At 38.5% G+C, this 22,644-nt stretch overlaps 1 protein-coding gene across 2 annotated transcripts in view; it reads right to left on the bottom strand.

Annotated features, from left to right (window-relative positions):
• The window catches only part of PIP5K1B (phosphatidylinositol-4-phosphate 5-kinase type 1 beta), a 337,996-nt gene that overhangs the window by 82,218 nt on the left and 233,134 nt on the right, over positions 1-22,644 (bottom strand). For both annotated transcript variants that reach the window (XM_007466769.1, XM_007466770.1), the window contains 2 exons: positions 21,175-21,259; positions 9,181-9,336 (listed from right to left, as the gene is read on the bottom strand). In XM_007466769.1, the coding sequence (XP_007466831.1) occupies positions 9,181-9,336; positions 21,175-21,259 (241 nt within the window). The remainder of the gene's footprint in view (positions 1-9,180; positions 9,337-21,174; positions 21,260-22,644) is intronic.

The raw sequence follows: 22,644 nt of genomic DNA, 5'->3' as shown, positions 1-22,644 counted from the left end.
GGTTTAGGAAAAGAGGCAGATGCCTGTCAGAAACTGGAGCCATCAGCTCAGAGAGAAGAGCCAAGGGCAATTCAGTAACTCCAGCTGAAATCACCAAATCTGCATAAAAGTTGGTTTATAAGATGAGAAAGAAACCCAACATGGCAGATATGGATAAGTGCTGCAGAAGGGAAAAGGGATGAACACACTATTCTGAAGACTGAGGAAAAGAAAATCCCAGAAGAGATCTAACCTTCTACAGGAAATAAAAGAAATTTTCCGGAAACGTTGGCATATTCCCAAAAGAATATACTGATAATAAAATCTAAAATGTCACTTCCTCTTATAGGATTAGAAGAGAAAATCCAAATGATCAACTCGATAGAGAAAAATATTTGATAAAATGCAACACTCATTCCTGACAAAAACTTTAGAAACGAGGAATAAAAAGAAACTTCCTTGACTTGATTCTGGGCACCAAATAGAGCAAAATTCTTTCTCAGCAGTGAAACATTAGAAGCATTCCCTTGAAAATCAGGATGAGGCAAGGCAGCCCACAATCACTACTTCTATTCATCACTCTACCAGAAGTCCTAGTTAGCCAGTAAGAAAGAAAGGAAAAAAAGATGTGAGTCCTATGCAGTAGCAACAAACAGCGAGAAAAACCAGACCTTAAAAATATACTACCTGGGGAGAGACCTTCAAGATGGTGGAGGAGTAAGACGTGGAGATCACCTTCCTCCCCACAAATACATCAGAAATACATCTACACGTGGAACAACTCCTACAGAACGCCTACTGAACGCTGGCAGAAGACCTCAGACCTCCCAAAAGGCAAGAAACGCCCCCACGTACCTGGGTAGGGCTAAAGAAAAAAACAATAAACAGAGACAAAAGAATAGGGACGGGACCTGCACCAGTGGGAGGGAGCTGTGAAGGAGGAAAGCTCTCCACACGCTAGGAAGCCCCTTCACCGGCGGAGACGAGGGGTGGGCGGGGTGAAGCTTCGGAGCCGCGGAGGACAGCGCAGCCACAGGGGCGCGGAGGGCAAAGAGGAGAGAGTCCCGCACAGAGGAGCGGTGCCGACCGGCACTCACCAGCCCGAGAGGCTTGTGTGCTCACCCGCCGGGGCGGGCGGGGCTGGGAGCTGAGGCTCAGGCTTCGGTCAGAGCGCAGGGAGAGGACTGGGGTTGGCAGCGTGAACACAGCCTGCAGGGGGTTAGTGCACCACAGCTACCTGGGAGGAAGTCTGGGAAAAAGGCTGGACCTGCCGAAGAGGCAAGAGACCATTGTTTCGGGGTGCGCGAGGAGAGGGGATTCAGAGCACCACCTAAACGAGCTCTAGAAACGGGCGCGAGCTGTAGCTATCAGCGTGGACCCCAGAGACGGGCATGACACGCTAAGGCTAATACTGGAGCCACCAAGAAGCCTGTGTGCAAGCAGGCTATCCACACCTATCCACACCTCCCCTCCTGGGAGCCTGTGCAGCCCGCCACTGCCAGGGTCCCATGATGCAGGGACAACTTCCCCGGGAGAACACATGGTGCGCCTCAGGCTGGTGCAATGTCATGCCGGCCTCTTCCGCTGCAGGCTCGCCTTGCATCTGTACCGCTCACGCCGGCTTGAGTGAGCCGGTGCCCCCGAATCAGCTGCTCCTTTAACCCCACCCTGTCTGAGTGAAGAACAGACGCCCTCAGGCAACCTACACGCAGAGGCGGGCCCAAATCCAAAGCTGAGCCCCAGGAGTTGTGTGAAGAAGGAAGAGAAAGAGAAATTAGCAGAGAGGCTGCCTAAAATCATAAGGTCACAGACACCCCAAAACACACCACTGGGCGTGGTCCTGTCCACCAGAAAGACAAGATCCAGACTCACCCACCAGAACACAGGGACTTGTCCCCTCCACCAGGAAGCCTACACAACACACTGAACCAACCTTAGTCACTGGGGACAGATACCAAAAACAACAGGAACTACGAACCTGCAGCCTGTGAAAAGGAGACCCCAAACACAGTAAGATAAGCAAAATGAGAAGACAGAGAAACACACAGCAAATGAAGGAGCAAGGTAAAAACCCACCAGACCAAACAAATGAAGAGGAAATAGGCAGTCTACCTGAAAAAGAATTCAGAATAATGATAGTAAAGATGATCCAAAATCTTGGAAATAGAATAGAGAAAATACAAGAAACGTTTAACAAGGGCCTAGAAGAACTAAAGAGCAAACAAACAATGATGAACAACACAATAAATGAAATTAAAAATTCTCTGGAAGGGATCAATAGCAGAATAACTGAGGCAGAAGAACGGATAAGTGACATGGGAGATAAAATAGTGGAAATAACTACTGAAGAGCAGAATAAAGAAAAAAGAACTGAGGACAGTCTCAGAGACCTCTGGGACAACATTAAACACACCGACATTCGAATTATAGGGGTCCCAGAATAAGAAGAGAAAAAGAAAGGGACTGAGAAAATATTTGAAGAGATTATAGTTGAAAAGTTCCCTAATATGGGAAAGGAAATACTTAAACAAGTCCAGGTAGCACAGAGAGTCCCATACAGGATAAATCCAAGGAGAAACACGCCAACACTTATTAATCAAACTCTCAAAAAATTAAATACAAAGAAAAAATATTAAAAGCAGCAAGGGAAAAACAACAAGTAACATACAAAGGAATCCCCATAAGGTAACAGCTGATCTTTCAACAGAAACTCTGCAAGACAGAAGGGAGTGAAAGGACATATTTAAAGTGATGAAAGGGAAAAACCAACAACCAAGATTACTCTACCCAGCCAGGACCTCATTCAGATTTGACGGAGAAATTAAAAGCTTTATGGACAAGCAAAAGCTAAGAGAATTCAGCACCACCAAACCAGCTTTACCACAAATGCTACAGGAACTTCTCTAGGCAGGTAACCAAGAGAAGCAAAAGACGTACAATAACAAACCCCAAACAATTCAGAAAATGGTAATAGGAACATACATATCAATAATTACCTTAAATGTAAATGGATTAAATGCTCCAACCAAGACACAGACTGGCTGAATGGATACAAAAACAAGACCCGTATATATGCAAGAGACCCACTTCAGGCCTAGGGACACATTCACACTGAAAGTGAGGGGACAGAAAAAGATATTCCATGCAAGTGGAAATCAAAAGAAGCTGGAGTAGCAATTCTCATAGCAGACAAAATAGACTTTAAAATAAAGACTATTACAAGAGACAAAAAAGGATACTACATAATGATCAACAGATCAATCCAAGAAGAAGATATAACAATTGTAAATATGTACACACCCAATGTAGGAGCACCTCAATACATAAGGCAAATGCTAACAGCCATAAAAGCAGAAATCGACAGTAACACAATCATAGTACGGGACTTTAACACTCCATTTTCACCAATGGACAGATCATCCCAAATGAAAATAAATAAGGAAACACAAGCTTTAAATGACACATTAAACAAGATGGACTTAACTGATGTTAATAGGACATTCCATCCAAAAACAACAGAATGCACTTTCTTTTACTTTTTTCTTTTTAACATCTTTATTGGAGTATAATTGCTTTACAATGGTGTGTTAGTTTCAGCTTTATAACAAAGTGAATCAGCTATACATATACATATACATATATACTCATATCCCCTCCCCCTTGAGTCTCCCTCCCACCCTCCCTATCCCACCCCTGTGCTCACAAAGCACCGAGCTGATCTCCCTGTGCTATGCAGCTGCTTCCCATTAGCTATCTATTTTACATTTGTTAGTATATATAAGTCCATGCCACTCTCTCACTTCGTCCCAGCTTACCCTTCCTCCTCCCCGTGTCCTCAAGTCCATTCTCTACACAGAATACACTTTCTTCTCAAGTGCTCATAGAACATTCTCCAGGACAGATCATATTTTGGGTCACAAATCAAGCCTTGGTAAATTTAAGAAAATTGAAATCGTATCAAGAATCTTTTTTGACCACAACGCTATGAGACTAGACAGCAATTACAGGAAAAAAATCTGTAAAAAATACAGACACATGGAGGCTAAACAGTATACTACTAAATAACCAAGAGATCACTGAAGAAATCAAAGAGGAAATCAAAAAATACCTAGAAACAAATGACAATGAAAACACGACGACCCAAAACCTATGGGATGCAGCAAAAGCAGTTCTAAGAGGGAAGTTTATAACAATACAATCCTACCTCAGGAAACAAGAAACATCTCAAATAAATAACCTAACCTTACATCTAAAGCAATTAGAGAAAGAATAAAAACCCCCCAAAGTTAGCAGAAGGAAAGAAATCATACTGACCAGAGCAGAAATAAATGAAAAGAAGGAAACAACAGCAAAGATCAATAAAACTAAAAGCTGTTTCTTTGAGAAGATAAACAAAATCGATAAACCACTAGCCAGACTCACCAAGAAAAAAAGGGAGAAGACTCAAATCAATCCAATTACAAATGAAAAAGGAGAGGCAACAACTGACACTGCAGGAATACAAAGGCTCATGAGAGATCACTACAAGCAACTCTATGCCAATAAGATGGACAACCTGGAGGAAATGGACAAATTCTTAGAAAGGCACAATCTTCCGAGACTGAACCAGGAAGAAATAGAAAATATGAACAGACCAATAATTGAAATTGAGACTGTGATTAAAAATTTTCCAACAAACAAAAGCCCAGGACCAGATGGCTTCACAGGCGAATTCTATCAAAACATTTAGAGAAGAGCTAACACCTATTCTTCTCAAACTCTTCCAAAATATAGCAGAGGGAGGAACACTCCCAAACTCATTCTATGAGACCACCATCACCATGATACCAAAATCAGGCAAAGATGTCACAGAGAAAGAAAACTACAGGTCAATATCCCTGATGAACATAGATGCAAAAATCCTCAACAAAATACTAGCAAACAGAATCTCACAGCAGATTAAAAGGATCATACACCATGATCAAGTGGGGTTTATCCCAGGAATGCAAGGATTCTTCAATATACGCAAATCCATCATATTAACAAATTGAAGGAGAAACACCATATGATCAACGCAATAGATGCAGAGAAAGCTTTCAACAAAATTCAACACCAATTTATGATAAAAACCCTCCAGAAAGTAGGCATAGAGGGAACTTTCCTCAACATAATAAAGGCCATATATGACAAACGCAGAGCTAACATCATTCTCAATGGTGAAAAACTGAAAGCATTTCCACTAAGATCAGGAACAAGACAAGGTTGTCCACTCTCACCACTACTATTCAACATAGTTTCGGAAGTTTTAGCAACAGCAATCAGAGACGAGAAAGAAATAAAAGGAATCCAAATCAGAAAAGTAAGGCTGTCACTGTTTGCAGATGACATGATACTATACATAGAGAATCCTAAAGATGCCACCGGAAAACTACTAGAGCTAATCAATGGATTTGGTAAAGCAGCAGAATACAAAATTAATGCACAGAAATCTCTTGCATTTCTATACACTAATGATGAAAAATCTGAAGGAGAAATTAAGAAAACACTCCCATTTACCATAGCAACGAAAAGAATAAAATACCTAGGAATAAACCTACCTAAGGAGACCAAAGACCTGTATGCAGAAAACTATAGGACACTGATGAAAGAACTTAAAGATGATACAAACAGTTGGGGAGAGGTATACCATGTTCTTGGATTGGAAGAATCAACATTGTGAAAATGACTCTACTACCCAAAGCAATCTACAGACTCAATGTGATCCCTATCAAACTATCAATGGCATTCTTCACAGAACTAGAACAACAAATTTCACAATTTGTATGGAAACACAAGAGACCCCGAATAGCCAAAGCAATCTGGAGAAAGAAAAATGGAACTGGAGGAATCAGGCTCCCAGACTTCCGACTACACTACAAAGCTACAGCAATCAAGACAGTATGGTACTGGCACAAAAACATAAATATAGATCAATGGAACAGGAAAGCCCAGAGATAAACCCATGCACATATGGTCACCTTATTTTTGACAAAGGAGGCAAGAATATACAATGGAGAAGAGACAGCTTCTTTAAAAAGTGATGCTGGGAAAACTGGATAGCTACATGTAAAAGAATGAAATTAGAACACTCTATAACACCAAACACAAAAATAAACTCAAAATGGATTCAAGACCTAAGTGTAAGGCCAGACACTATAAAACTCTTAGAGGAAAACATAGGCAGAACACTCTACGACATAAATCACAGCAAGATCCTTTTTGACCCACCTCCTAGAGAAATGGAAGTAAAAACAAAAATAAACAAATGGGACCTAATGAAACTTAAAAGCTCTTCCACAGCAAAGGAAACCATAAAGAAGACAAAAAGACAACCTTCAGAATGGGAGAAAAAATTTGCCAATGAAGCAACTGACAAAGGATGAATCTCCAAAATTTACAAGCAGCTCATGCAGCTCCGTATCAAAAAAACAAGCAACCCAATCTAAAAATGGGCAGAAGACCTAAATAGACATTTCTCCAAAGAAGATGTACTGACTGCCAACAAACACATGAAAGAATGCTCAACATCACTAATCATTAAAGAAATGCAAATCAAAACTACAATGAGGTATCACTTCACACCAGTCAGAATGGCCATCATCAAAAAGTCTTCAAACAATAAATGCTGGAGAGGATGTGGAGAAAAGGGAACCCTCTTGCACTGTTGGTGGGAATGGAAATTGATACAGCCACTATGGAGAACAGTATGGAGGTTCCTTAAGAAACTAAAAATAGAACTACCATACGACCCAGCCATCCCACTACTGGGCATATACCCTGAGAAAACCGTAATTCAATAAGAGTCATGTACCACAATGTTTATTGCAGCACTATTTACAATAGCCAGGACATGGAAGCAACCTAAGTGTCCATCATCAGATGAGTGGATAAAGAAGATGTGGCACATGTATACAATGGAATATTACTCAGCCATAAAAAGAAACAAAATTGAGTTATCTGTAGTGAGGTGGATGGACCTAGAGTCTGTCATACAGAGTGAAGTAAGTCAGAAAGAGAAAAACAAATCCCGTAGGCTAGCACATATATATGGAATCTACAAAAAAAAAAAAAAAGAAAAGGTTCTGAAGAACCTAGGGGCAGAACAGGAATAAAGACACAGACATAGAGAATGGACCTGAGGACATGGGGAGGGGGAAGGGTAAGCTGGGACAAAGTGAGAGAGTGGCATGGACATATATACACTACCAAATGTAAAACAGATAGCTAGCGGGAAGCAGCCGCATAGCACAGGGAGATCAGCTTGGTGCTTTGTGACCACCTAGAGGGGTGGAATAGGGAGGGTTGGCGGGATACGCAAGAGGGAGGAGATATGGTGACATATGCATATGTATAGCTGATTCACTTTGTTATAAAGCAGAAACGAACACACCATTGTAAAGCAATTATACTCCAATAAAGATGTTAAAAAAAAAAAAAGCATGAGTGGAGTTTAAACCTAAACATTTCTGGGAAGGTGCCCTACTAAGCCATTCTTTAAATAATACTAACGCTGTATTGTATTCGTTTTCCAGAATGTTCTTTAATGCAAGTTTGATAGTGGTTGGATTGTCTCAGAATATGGAGCACCTGGATGGGGCAGCTTTGAATAGTCTCGAAAGGTGCTAACGTGGGTCGAGTTTTCCGGGGGTATTGGAAACAGATCCTAGTAAACTTATTGGACACTTATTGACCACCTACTTTGTGCCAGGTTCTATGCTGTATATTATCCACTTGAATTATCAAAATATTCCCATGAAGAATGTAGCACAATTAGCCCCAGTTACTGATGCAGAAAGTGAGGCTCAGATATTAAGGGTCCACAGCTAGGTCCATAGCTAGGACTGCTGGATCTTGGATTTGAAGCCAAATTTCAAGATCCTAAAACTGCGCCTGGCACATAGTAGGCACTCAATAAACGTATGTCAGATCATTCTAAGCCCAAGACTCCTTCCCCAGCACCAGAGAAAAAGAGAAGAGGGTGGTGCTGAAGAGAAACTCTGCCAAAGGTCAACACTTGGGCGGGATTTTGGTGGTCTCCCCAAATCCCCAATTTAAGCAACACTGTTTGAGCCTATAGGAAGCTCAGCCTTAATCATTGCTCTGTCAGCTTCATGCATTATGGGTCCTTTGTGAAACAGAAATAGAGAACAGAGTTTCTCTCAGACACTCAAGTATCACTGAGATTCAGACACGCCCTTTCTTACTGAGTGCAGATTTAACTTCTGTAGTTCCCTGATGCAGGCAGAAACTGAGCCAGAGCAAACGGGAGGCTTTCTTCCCAAAGGTCTGCCCAAATGGTGATCTGCCATCAGAGCCTTTGCAACAGATTTCTGATGGGCAGTTGATAAAATTAATCGAGGGTAACCTGCAAAGTTGATGCTCTTGGGAATGACTCTTTGTTTGGCCTTTTAGGTTGGTATTTGTCAGAAACCCCAGCCGCTCCATTAAATCATTTTTATGTCATTATTGTGATCTATTTATTTACTTATTTTGACATATTTATTATGATGACATTATAGATGTCATTGACCAAATTGACCACTGGAGCTAGGAAACCTTCCTCAGGTCTGGTGCAAAAAAAAAAAAAAAAATATATATATATATATATATATATATATATACACACATATATATACACATTACCTGAAAAGACAGAAAATACGTATCTTTGTCTTTATCTCTATAACCATTTGAGAAATAAATCTAACAAAAGGTAGGAATATATGACATGCCAGGAGAAAATTATAAAACTTTTATTAAACTCATTAAAGACGACCTAAATAAACTGGTAATTCACTGTTACATTGTGTATGTATGTATGTATATGTATATAATGTGTATGTATGTTTGAAAAAAATATATATACAAGCCCAGACCAAGGTCTACTAGTAAAAACACCAAAACCTTCAGATGTGTTACCTTCAGGTGTGGGATTACAGATCTTTGTTTCTGAGTATTTCAGTCTGTTATAATTTTACCATAAACCATATACAGTATTGTTTATATTTTATAAAATTTTTACATTGTGTCATACTGTAAACATCATTTTAAAAATTAGTTAAGAGCCTTTGTTTCCTACAGAAAGTACTTTCTCATTTTTCTACTGTGAGTTTACATTACTTATACAAGTAAAATCACATGAACTTTTATCTTTTCTTCTTTTTCTAAGTTCCATGTCTTTACCTTCTTCATCAAGGCTGCTAAAACTTTGCCCTTCGGTCAGCAAATGACGCTTCTCATCCTTCCATTCCTGGCTAATTGAGGACACAATCTCCTGTGAGGTTGCCTTCAGGGCGGCAATGGAGTTGCACCGTTTTTTAGAAGGTGAGGCCTTCAAAGCTAGAAAAAGGAAAAGGAGAGACAATTACAGTTATTGTAAAACCACATGAATATATTATTTATTAAGTTAAAATTTTACTCATGATTTATTAAGATTTTAGTCATTATTTCAGTAGGATGCAAGATGCTTTGTTTTATATACATGAGGAAAGGGAGATGATATTATGTTTTGGCAATTTTATTTGTCCAAAATGATTTGACTTAAATCAGAATAGCTTAGAATAAATTTGGATTGATCTATCTCTCCAGATGTTGAAATACAGTCTTATTTGAGGTGAAATTCAAATGCTGCTGAAGAATTATATTTCCTCCTCCAAGCAATGTTTTTCTAGGGCTGGGAAGAGGTTGAGTGGGCCGATAAGCGCAGATGGTAAAGTAAGGAGAATTCTCATGACCCCAGTTTTATTAACTTGGGACTGGGAATGTCTAAACATGCCAATGTTTAATCTTATACTCATGTTACCCAATTTAACCAAGCGACTTCTGGTTGCTTTTTTCTTTCAGTGACTTTCTGCTGAAATTTCCTGCCTTTGGGTCTTTTCTAGGTCATGGTTACTTCAGACGTATAATTCACTCCTGATTTTTGTCCAGACAGAATTGTATAACTTCTGAAGTGTGTTGGGAGCCTGAACCAAGGCAAGTGTACTTCACCATCAATCACGCTCACTGAAGGCTGGGACTTTACTTCTGATACGTCAGTGGGAGATTCAGCTGCAGCCAGACCATCCCCATGCGTATTTTCTCCATGCTGCAATCATTCTTCTTGCTTAACACTGTTAGAGAATTTTCTTGGAGGTGAGAGGGAGGTTGAGACCTCTTTACCCTTTCCCCTGAACTTGGTGTTAGCAGTGTCTCTCTTCCTTTGGAGGTCTGCATATAGGGATAACCTGACAGCAGATGCATTACCGTGACTGTGTTCAGCCTTGGGAAGCTCAGAGCTTAGATTACACTGCTCATCAGGGGCATCCCGTCAGCAGCTGGCAAAAACTTAATTGGAGAAGGACTCTGGGACACACAAATGAGGAAAGAATAGAGGGCAATCTCGCCACTTAGAGAGAAGGGAAGGTTTATGTGTCTCGTGAGCAGTCTTAGAACCATAATAACATAATCGTGATCAATAACATTTTAGAAGGCTTGAGAATTTGGAAGCCAGCATCCACATTCCTTATCTCAAACTATCCAGGTGGTCATCTGAGGGAGGTAGGCCCTTTTATAGGTCCAGAAACTGAGAGCAGAAAAACTGTGACCTGCTCAAGGTCACAGAGCTAGAAACCAGGAAATCCCAGGTGTCTTTGTTTGAAGTTGTCTCATTGGTGGTTCATTTCCTAGCTCTTTGGCATCCTATTTTCAGGTTAAAGTGAGGGAGGAATAAGATAAAACTAGAGTTTTTCTTTGAGGGGAGGAGACTTCAAATGTTTAAAAACGGATCAAATGGATTTTAGTGGCAACTAAGTAGACCAAATGTGTCATTTTTTAAACTCCTCATCTCATCAAAACAGTGGTCACACTTGCTTTACAGGTGTGAAGTAATGATCCATATGCTGGCTTTGGCTTTAATATTCTATCTGCTAGCTTTCATAAACTCTCAGCTCTCACCTTTCAATCTAGTACAGTTGACTTGAACAACACAGGTTTGAACTGTGTGGGCCCACTCATATATGGATGTTTTTCCATACCAAATGCTACAGTCCCACATGATCTGGGGTTGGCTGAATCCTCGGGTGCTGCGGAAGCACACATGTGCAGGGCCGACTCTAAGTTACATGTGAATTTTCCATTGTGTCGGGCTTTGGCACTCCTAACGCCGCTGTGATGTTCAAGGGTCAACTGTGTTTTAAAATTTCTAAGTCAGAGGATCTCAAATGTGGTTCAGGGACTGCTAGGAACCCCTGAAATTCTCCTCGAAGGTCTGTGATGTTACAATTATTTTCTTAACAATATTAAGAAGTTATTTATCTTCCTCACTCCCATTCTTTCCTGAGTGTTCCAGATGCTACACGACCTGTGGTATCACCACAGAGACTGAATTCAGAAGCATACAAGAGAGTCTGGATGTCTTCTATTAAGCCAGAATTAGGGATCTGAAAAAATATAAAATAATGCCACTTTTCCCAAGCAATTATTTGTTTTGGAAAATGTAATTATTTTTCGTAATTACTTTGTTAGAAAATTTTTACTTTTTTGTTAATATTGACATATGTTAACATGAATTTTTTAAATTGTTACCCTGTAAGAATATTTAAAATTTTCCTCAATTTAAAATTCTAATAGGTTAAATATAGACAGCTATAATCCACATAAATAAAAGCTCTTTGGGGTCCTCAGTCATTTTTAAGAGTGTAAAGTGGCGCTGAGACCAAAAGGTTTGAGAATTGCATAGTTCTTAGGTCAGTGCTAATTCTCTAAACTGAGAAACAACTAGGATCAGAAGAATGTTGGCAGCATCATGGAAGAGTGAATGAGGGGAAGATGCTCAGAGAACTGTCTGTACTTGTTGTGGCTTATCATGGACCAAAGGCCAAGAGCCCCCCAGAGAAATAGCTCTTTGCTCATTATCAGCATCACATACAATGAGGAGCAGAGAAGACCCCAAAACAAACACCTGCCAGGACAAGATGGCACCTAAAGAAAGCCTTTACTTTTGTCTTAAATGGTCAATCTTCCTTTAAAGGAATTATCTGAGCCTCATTCAGTGGATAAGGACTTGAATATTGCAGAAATTGAATACCTCAGGGACTTGGGGTTTTTTTTTCATATTTGGGGAGATCACTTATTTTCCAAACAACAATTTCATAGATTACAAATGTGAACTCAAGTTGTGACTTTTTTTTTTATACCAGAGATTGGGTTGTGGCAATTGGATTCAGTAGGTTTCAAAAGGTTTGACGTCAATCATTGGCATCAGGGTGTGTTTTCAACTCTGTAAAAATCTAATCATGTGCACCTATACCTTTCCTAAGGTTTGATAACTCTATCACTTGGAGGAAATGGGCATGGTTTTCAGAGAATATATAAAACATCAAGCAAACAGCCAAGTTCATTCTTCTCCAGAGCCTAGAGCTGTTGTGTTTGGACTTGGCTGGGCTGTGTAGACTTTGGAAAGTTACTGCCACCAGGAGGTGAGCACCTAATCAGGGAATTGTTTGGACTGGAAAATCTCAAAGGATGGTTTCGGTTGCTGGTTACTTTCTTTTGTCCACAGAAACTCTTGGATTTGTCTTTGGCTAAATAATGGTGACAGGTATCGTGTGTCCATTTCCAGCTCTACATCCTGCTACTCAACTGCTCCTACCCTTGACTGCTTTTCAGCTCACCTATCTGCCATCCCCTGAACCTCCATGTTCATTCCTACCCCTGGGCCTTTGTACATGCTGCTCCTTCTACTTGAGATGCCCTTCTTGCCTCTCTTCCTAATAAATGCTGGCTTATAGTTTCAGGACTTAATTTAAATATTCTTTTCTCTGTGAAGTTCTCTTTGGGAAGATTGGTTTTATTTCTCTTTGGGTACCTACAGTAGCCTATGCAAAAACTCTATTAACAGCTGCTTTATTACATTATAAATCTTTTACATGTTCCAATCCCTGACCCAAAACGGACCATGAGATTACCGAGGGAATTTAATTTTATTTTAAAAAAGCTTTCTATATTATTAATGCTTAGCATAGTGTTAGGTACATAATAGGTGCTCAAATGTTGGTTGAAAGAATTAACTATTGTTCTGAAATTTTAGGACAGTTGATTTTTAACTAATTAATGTATCAGTACTATTCTATTCCTTTCAGAAAACTAAGTTTTAGTACTCTAGACACACTACCTGGGTAGAGAATTTCAGTGAGGTTCCAACATTACGGTGACTAATATTTGCAGAAAGAATTATAGGATTTTGCAAACATTATTACACTGACAGCATGACTCAATTCTGGGGTGGGATAACAGATTTAAGAAGGCTAAAAAAATTGATTTAAAAAAAGAAACTTGAAGACCAAGTACTGTTTTCTTGGGGGTAGGGGTGGGGAGGGGAAGTTTTCACATACAAAGAAAGTATGCCTATCGTTGAATGGCTGAGTAGAACAGAGCCCCCTGCCAACCTGTGCTGGGAAAGTCTGAACAAGGAATAATCTTTGTTTTACTAAGCTACTGAGAATCCAGAGTTAATTTATTGCTGCAGTAAAACTTAGGTAACATGAGTAATAAACTATTCTTTTAAATAAAATCACAACAGAAGGGGTGTGTGTATGTGCTTAGTGAAACATTTGGAAATTTATATTCCCAAGTTTAAATTGTGACTTTCTCTGGGTAATGCATTTTCATTATTGTAATTCAATCTGTATTTTTTCCCCTGAACTTTCTACAATAAACATGTATTACTTTCACAATCAGAAGAAAAAAAAAAAAAGGAAAGTATGACTGTAGGAATTAAGGGCTTTAACTTAATCACAGTTGATAAAGGATCTGGAAGTTGTATTTTAAACTGTCAACTTTATTAATTAAATGGCTACCCTTTGAAAAGCTGGTAGTAGATGAAAAGTCCATTCATTCATTCAATTATTCATCAAAGAATGATCGAGGGCCTACAATGTGCCAGGAAACGTGCTAGCTTCTGGGAATATATATGAGAACCACACACAGCCCCTACTTTTCAGGAACTCAAAGTCAAGTGGGGGAGATAGAACAACAGCTTACTATAGCAGAGTATGGTAACTGCTGTGAAGAAAGCATCATCTGAGCTGAGACGTGAAGGAAGACCAGGGGAAGGATGGAGGTCACTACAGGCAAAGGGACAAGAACATGTACAGATGTGGAGGCAGCCTGGAATGTTAGGGGTAACTGCAGGGCACTCAGAGCTGCTGGAGGCTTGAGGGTAGGGTAGAGCATGGAATGGGTGTGAGAGGGAAAGAGAGCCCACATCACACAGGGACTCAGAAGCGAAGTTAGGATTTTGCATACTAGGAAAAACACTGAAGTTTTTATTAAGAAAAAAAGTTTTTTTAAGCATGGAAGGGTTTCAAATAGGAAATTAGCAAGAGGAGATTTAAACTGAAGCCTCTGGCTGGGGTTGGGGGAGACTGGATTGGAAGGGGATATGACTGGAGGTAAGAGAGGAACATGAGGGCCACAACTTTATGAAAAAAAAAAAAAAAAAGCCCAAACCAAAACCATAAAAATCACAATGGCTGAATTAGGAGAGGTGCTGTGAAAGAAGGGGACGAACTCTTGATATTTCCAGGTGAGACTAGGTATTGGTGAGTGACTGCATGTGGGTGGTTAGGCTTTGACAAAGCTTGTTGCCTGCATGTCTGGTTTGGGTAACTGAGTAAACTGTGGTGACCTTCAGGGAGGCATGGACTCAGGATGTGAGGCAGGTTCTTGACCAACCTGGGGGAATCCAGAACTTAGTCCTAATATTTGTGGACAACTGATTTTTCAACAAGGAACCCAGATAATTCAATGGGGGAAAGAAGAGACCATTCAAGAAATGGTGCTGGGACAACTGGATATCCACATGCAAAAGAATGAATCTGGACCCTACCTCACACCATATACTATAAATTAAATCAATATTTGTAAATCATACACCTGATAACAGAAACATGTGTTGAGAATACATAAAGAACTCTTACAACTCAACAAAAAAAAGACAATCTAATTTAAAATGGGCAAAGTATTTGAATAGACAGTTCTCCAAGGAAGATATAAAGGGTCAATAAGCACATAAAAAGATGTTCAACATCATTAGTCATTAGAAAAACACAAATCAGGGATTCCCTGGTGGCGCAGTGGTTGAGAGTCCGCCTGCCGATGCAGGGGACATGGGTTCGTGCCCCGGTCTGGGAAGATCCCACGTGGCGCGGAGCGGCTGGGCCCGTGAGCCATGGCCGCTGAGCCTGCGCCTCCGGAGCCTGTGCTCCACAACGGGAGAGGCCACAACAGTGAGGGGCCCGCGTACCGCAAAAAAAAAAAAAAAAAGAAAAAAAAAAAGAAAAACACAAATCAAAAACACACTGAGATACTACTTTATACTCACTAGATGTCTAAAATGAAAAAGGCACATAGTAACATACGTTGGTGAGGATGTGGAGAGATTGGATCCTTCATACATTGCTGGTGGGATTGCAAAATTGGGTAGCTGCTTCGGAAAGGAGTCTGGCAGTTCCTCAAAATGTTAAATAGAGTTACCATCTGACCTAGTGTTTCCACACCTGAGTATGTACCCAAAAGAAATGAAAACTTATGTCCACAGAAACCTTGTGCATGAATTTTCATAGCAGCATTATTTGTAATAGCCAGAAATGTAAACAACCCAAATATCCATCAACTAGTGAGAGGATAAACAAAATGTGTTAAATCCATACAATGGAATATTATTCAGCAATAAAAAGAATAAAGTACTACAAGATGGCTAAACCTTGAAAACATCATGTTAGGCGAAAAAAGCCAAACACAGAAGGCCACATACTGGATAATTCCATTTATATGACATATTCAGAATAGACAAATCCATAGAGACAGAAAATAAATGAGTAGTTGCCAGGCGCTGGGAAGAGGAAGGAACGAAGAGTAACTGCTAATGGATATGGGGTTTCTTTTCAGGGTAATAAATATGTTCTAAAATTAGATAGTGGTAACGTTTGTACAACTTTGTGAATATACTAAGAATCACCAAACTGCACATTTTAGAAGGGTGAATTTCCTGGTATGTGAATTATACCTGAATAAAGATGCTATAAAAAGTAGACTAAGAAATCAAAATGGGAAAAAAATAGATTTGACTACTTGAGAAGTAAAAGACTTGTTACATTAAAAACATGATAAACTATACAAACTGGAAAGGTTCACAACTCACACCATATTTCATGCAACTGAGGATGTCATTGACTGCACCATTAATTTATATACTACTAAGAAAGCAAAAACTCCCAACATGGGGAATCTCAGGGAGGAGCCTCACTAAACCTGGGATCCCATGGGTTACATCCTCCATAAACCTACCAGGGGCCACAAGGAAACTCATGATTTTCAACCACGGCAAAAGGTAAAGAGAGGCAGAAAATCTTCCTTCAAAATTTGAACCAAGTTGGTATTCACAGAGGATTGCAGGCTGAATAAATACTATGTTATGGTCCATCTTAGGCAAAAAAGACCTTAAACAGAAAATTTAGTTGGTAGTGGTCTCAGTTTGAGACCAATTTCAAGATACCACTGAGACAGTCAAATGTGAAACAAGTTTTTCTTAGAATGAAATAAGGTTAAAAAAAGAGATTGATATCTTTAACGTGTAGAGTTCATATAAATCATTTGGAAAAATAATAAATACTAATGTAAACGAGCAAATATTACAAAGCTCAATTCTCAAAGGAAGTACAAATGGGCAGTAAACATGAATAATGGTTGAACTTCACCAGTACTTAAGAAATACAAAATAAAACAACCAGATAACATCTTTTACTTATCCAAGTAGCACAATTTTTTTTTAAACATCTTTATTGGGGTATAATTGCTTTACAATGGTGTTAGTTTCTGCTTTATAACAGAGTGAATCAGTTATACATATACATATGTTCCCATATCTCTTCCCTCTCAAGTAGCACAATTTAAAAAGAATAATTCTGGCTAAAGGCTAGAAGAATACAGACCCTTGTGGAAGTCTAGAGTGGCATAATCATTCTGTGCAGTTATCTGCATTTTAAACTCTTAGTACATCTTCTTGGAATCTATCCTAAAGAAATAATCATAAGCTTGGACACCATATTTATCTAAAATCATGTTCATAAAAATACTTGTTAGAAAAAGGAGAAATAATGTAAATGTCCAAATGATAGAATCTTAAATAGATTATGGCATACCCATATAATTTTAATGTTGTAGTGTAATTTTAAATGGTTTCTTTGTACAATATACAGTGATATGGGAAACTATTCATATTATAATATGTGAAAAATAGAGGACATATACATAAAATTGTACACCACTATGCTACCATTTTTATATAAATACACAAAGCACAGAAATAAAGATGGTAGGAAGTATGTGAAAATATTAGTAGTGGAGGATCTGAATAGACATTTTTCCAGTGATGACATAGAGGTGCCAACAGAAATGGGTGTTATCAGAAAGATGACAAATAATAACTGTTGGTGAAGATGTTGAGAAAAGGAAACCCTCTTGCACTGTTGGTGGGAAGGTAAATTGATCAGCCACTATGGAAAACGGTATGGAGATTCCTCAAAAAGCTAAAAATAGAACTACCAAATGATCCAGCAATTCCACTGCTGGATACTTATCCAAAGGAAACAAAACATTAATTAGAAAAGATACATGCACCCCTATGTTCACTGTAGCATTATTTACAACAGCCAAGATATGTGAGCAACCTATGTGCTCACCCATCAATAGATGAATAGATAAAGAAGATCACTCACACACACACTGGAATATTACTCAGCCATAAAAAAGAATGAAATCTTGCCATTTGTGACCTCATGGATGGACCTCCAGGGTATTATGCTAAATGAAATAAGTCAGACCAAGAAAGACAAATACTGTATGATTTCACTTATATGTGAAATCTAAAAAACAAAACAAACGAACAAACTTAAGAAAACAGAAACAGAACTATAGATACAGAGAACAAATAGGTAGCTGCTGGGCAGGTGGTGGTGGGAGAAATAGGTGAGGGAAATTAAGAGGTACAAACTTCCAGTTGCAAAATAAATGAGTCATGAGTATGAAATGTACAGTGTAGGGAGTAGCCAATAATTATGTGATATCTTTGTGTGGTGACACATCATAAGTAGACTTATTGTGGTGATCAGTTTGAAATGTATAAAAATATCAAATCACTCTGCTGCATAACAGGAATAACACTAACACAGTGTTGTAGATCAATTATACTTCAAAACTAAACACACTCATAGAAAAAGAGATCAGATTTGTGGCTACCAGAGGCTGGGGGTGGGCGGTGGAGGGGGAATTGGATGAAGGTGGTCAAAAGGTACAAATTTCCAGTTACAAGATAAATAAGCACTAGGGATGTGACGTACAACATGGTGAATATAACGAACACTTCTGCATGTTATAAAGGAAAGTTGTTGGGAGAGTAAATCCTAAGAGTTCTCATCACAAGGAAAAACTTTTTTCTATTTCTTTAATTTTGTATCTATGTGAGATGATGGCTGTCATTAAACTTACTGTGCTCATCATTTCATGATGTATGTAAGTCAAACCATTAGGCTGCACACCTTAAACTTATACAGTGCTGTATGGCAATTATATCTCAATAAAACTGGAAGAAAAAATATTTACAGTGGATATTTCTGGGTTGTGAGATATCAAATAATTTTTATGGTTTTCTTTGTATTTTCCAGTATTTTTACATCGAAACGGTTTTACTCTCACAAAAATTAACTCAGTATGGATTAAAGACTTAAACATAAGACCTGAAACTGTAAAACTCCTGAAAGAAAACATAGGGAAAAGTTCCTCAACAATGATCTTACCAATGACTTTTTGCATATTACACCAAAAGCACAAGCAACAAAAGCAAAATAAACAAGTGGGACTATATCAAACTAAAAAACATCTGCATAGCAAAAGAAACAATCAATAAAATAAAGAGGCAGCCTACAGAACGGGAGAAAATATTTGCAAACCACATATCAGATAAGGGGTTAATATTCACAATATATAAAGAACTCATAAAACTCAATAGTAACGAAAGCAAATAATCTGATTAAAAATTGGGCAAAGGACCTGAATAGACATTTTTCAAAGAAGACATACAGATGGCCAACAGATACATGAAAAGATGCTTAACATAACTAATCATTAGGGAAATGCAAATCAAAACCACACATGAGATATCACCTCATACCTGTCAGAATGGCTATTATCAAAAAGACAAAAAATAACAAATGTTGGTAAGGATGTGAAGAAAAGGTAGTCCTAGTACACTCTTGGTGGAAATGTAAATTAGTGCAGCCACTATGGAAAACAGTATGGAGTTTCCTCAAAAAATTAAAAATAGAACTACCATATGACTAGCAATCCCACTTCTTGGGTATGTATCTGAAGGAAATGAAGTCACAATCTTGAAGAGATATCTGCATTTCCATGTTCACTGAGGCATTATTCACAACAGCCAAGACATGGAAACAACCTAAGCGTCCACTGACAGATGAATGGGTAGAAAAAAATAAGGAAATCCCGCCACTTGTGACAATATAGATGGACCGTGACAGCATTATGCTAAGTGAAATAAACCAGAAAGAGAAAGACAAATACTGTATGATCTCACTTACATGTGCTAAAAAAAACTGAACTCATAGACATAGAGAGTAGAAGAATTGTTACTTGGGGCTGACGGGTGGGTGAAATGGGGAGACACTGGTCGAAGGGTACCGACTTCCAGTTATAAGATGAATAAGTTCTTAAAATCTAATATACAGCATGGAGACTACAGTTAATAATTCTGTCTTACACACTGGAAAGTTGCTAAGAGGGTAGATCTTAAATGTTCTCACCACACAAACACATACACACACACACAATTTGTAATTATGTGAGATGATGAAAGTCTTAAGTAACCTAATTGTGATAATCATTTTGCAATATATATGTGCATCAAATCATCACATTGTACACCTTGAACTTACATAATGTTATATGCCAATTATATCTCAATAAAGCTGGGAAGAAAAGCCTTAAAAAAGAAAGTGTTTTACTTTCATTAACAAAAAATTCCAATAAATATTATAAGAAAAAAATCTGTCTTATATAAATACAAAATATGAACATTCTACTCTTTCAGGTTTTCTTGTGTGGCTAAATTGTTATGAAATTGGACCACAAAATACCTAAATGATAAAATAACATAAGTAACAACAGGGTTATTTTTTCCTTTTCACATAGTTAAAAAATTTTCTACATAAATAATACACATCCATTGTGGAAAATTTAATAAATATTGCTGTAAGGAAAAAGAAAATGCCACACAATCTCATGGGTCGGAATAACCATTGTTAACTTTGGGTTTAGTTTGCTCTTCTTTTTTTAATGTCCTTATGGTTTAAAGTTAGGGTATTGATTTGAGATCTTTCTTCTTTTTTAATGTAGGCATTTACAGCTACAAGTTTCCCTCTGAGCACTGACTTTGCAGCATCCTCTAAGTTTTTGGAATGTGTATTTTCATTTCCATTCATCTCTAAGTTTTTCCTAATTTCACTGTGTTTTCTTCTTTTACCCATTGGCAGTTTGAGAGTGTGTTGTTTAATTTTCACATATTTGTGAATTTTCCAGTTTTCACTCTTTATTGATTCATTCCATTGTGATCGGAAAAGACACTTTGCGTGACTTCAATCTTTTAAAATCTATTGAAATGTGTTTTGAGGACTAACATACGGTCTATTCTGGAGAACACTCCATGAGAATAACTACTGTTAACATTTTTATATATCTTATTAGAATTTTGTTGTGCATTTAGGTATGCAGACCAATAACTATATATATGTGAATGAAGCTAGCTATAAGGACTAAATGTACCTTTAATACATAATTTTTTATTTGTTGCATATTATTCCATTATTTAACTGTATCATAACATATTTAACCCATATATTACAGGGTCGGATATTTAGGCAGTTTATAATTTTTTCCAGCACAAAATTAGACTTTAATGATTACAGCATCGATAAATACCTGGCTAGGATACTTAACCATAATTACTAAGTGATTACCACTTTCGGGAGATAAATAGTTCCAACTCTTCCAATAAAAATCTTACAAAGTGAAGTCAGCCAGTAAGTGCTAAAGGTAAAAAAAAGAAATTCATAAAAATCTTACCTTGAATTTTCTTGAAAACTCTGGAATTCATAAACTTTAGAAATCTGTCTGCATAAAAGCTTGGTCTATGAACCGAAACAGTGTCCTGAAAAGACAAATCAGGTACCAGAGGTTTACCTCTCAGACAGTTTGTTTCAAGCTAGAGGAAAGCTCTATGCAGTTGGCTCTCTGTTAGCCAACGTCCTTAACCAGAAGGTGTGGATGTTGGGAGCCGCAAAAGAGTGATGCCCACGTGCTGTATGCCCAGGAGCTGGGTTGGGGCAGGAAGCACAAGGCTCAATCTGAGCAGAGATTCCAGATACTCATGGTGAAACAGAGCATTAAGAGGGGCAGGGGTGAGATAGCAAAGACTCTGCTTCATAAACCCAAACAGCTGATCCTTGCTCCACTGTGTGCCATGAGGGGCTTTTAAATTCCATTTTTTAACATACAGGCAGCCAGTGTCTCAAGTGTCATCTGGAGTAAAGACATATCACTTTCAGTCAGGAACAAAAACTGGGGACATAAAGGAGCAAAACAACCGTAAAGTAAGAGTGAGACAGAGGGCAAAAAAATAAGTTTGCTGGTTTCACTTCCCAATAATAAGGTATGTAGACACGGGGAAGACTCCTAGGAGACAAGGCTGACTGATCACCCCTGTTATGTTCAATTATCTACTAATTAGATAGAGTTGAATTGAATTAAATTGTTAATTCTCTCATGCTTGGTAGAGTCTTAAGGACTGAGGGGGCGTTTTATTACAAGTCCAGGAAAGAAGATGGATGAAGGAGCTAATTCTATATGTTTATTCAGTAGTCATTTATTTACTATCCAAGATACACATTCCTAAAAATAGTAAATTTGCTTATATAGTGCTCCATTTTGATTTCAGGTTCATGGTGTCCAACAGGGAAACTTCTAAAAATTTACGTTTAGATACTATAAAGTGTCTGTGATGGGTTTAGAAGAAAAAACACACACTGGACCAGAATCCAGAGACTCGGTTCTGGTGTTAGCTCTAATTTTAAAAAGCTGTGTGGTTCTGGGTAAAGACACTATCTCAGTGCCTCAGTCTTTTCATCTGTGAAACTGGGTGTTGCGTGAGGCATGAGGTAATTCTGTAATGATTGAGTTACGAAGGACACAGTATGGAGAAACCCTCTTTGCCAAGTTAAAATGGTCCCCTAGACTATCAGTGATGCTGCAGATGTGGTGGAAAATTTCCCACTGGTTTGACATGCTCTCTTCCCAGTATTCAGTCAGCTCCTGTTGGAAGTGGACACAAATTCACAAGTACCATCATTTAAAAATATGTAGGATGCAAGATGATTAAGATTCTTGCTTTCCAAGAGAAGTTAGATTGTGATTCTCCTTGGTAGGAAGAAGCAGTGTTTAAAGAACAGGCACTTTTGTAAAAAGACAAAAATAAGTCTTGGGCTTCCCTGGTGGCGCGGTGGTTGAGAGTCCGCCTGCCGATGCAGGGGACACGGG

Source organism: Lipotes vexillifer, unplaced genomic scaffold, assembly GCF_000442215.2.
Source record: "Lipotes vexillifer unplaced genomic scaffold, Lipotes_vexillifer_v1.1 scaffold948, whole genome shotgun sequence".
Classification (NCBI taxonomy): Eukaryota; Metazoa; Chordata; class Mammalia; order Artiodactyla; family Lipotidae; genus Lipotes; species Lipotes vexillifer.
Note: the sequence above shows the minus strand (reverse complement) of the source record. Positions and strands in the feature narration are given on the sequence as shown.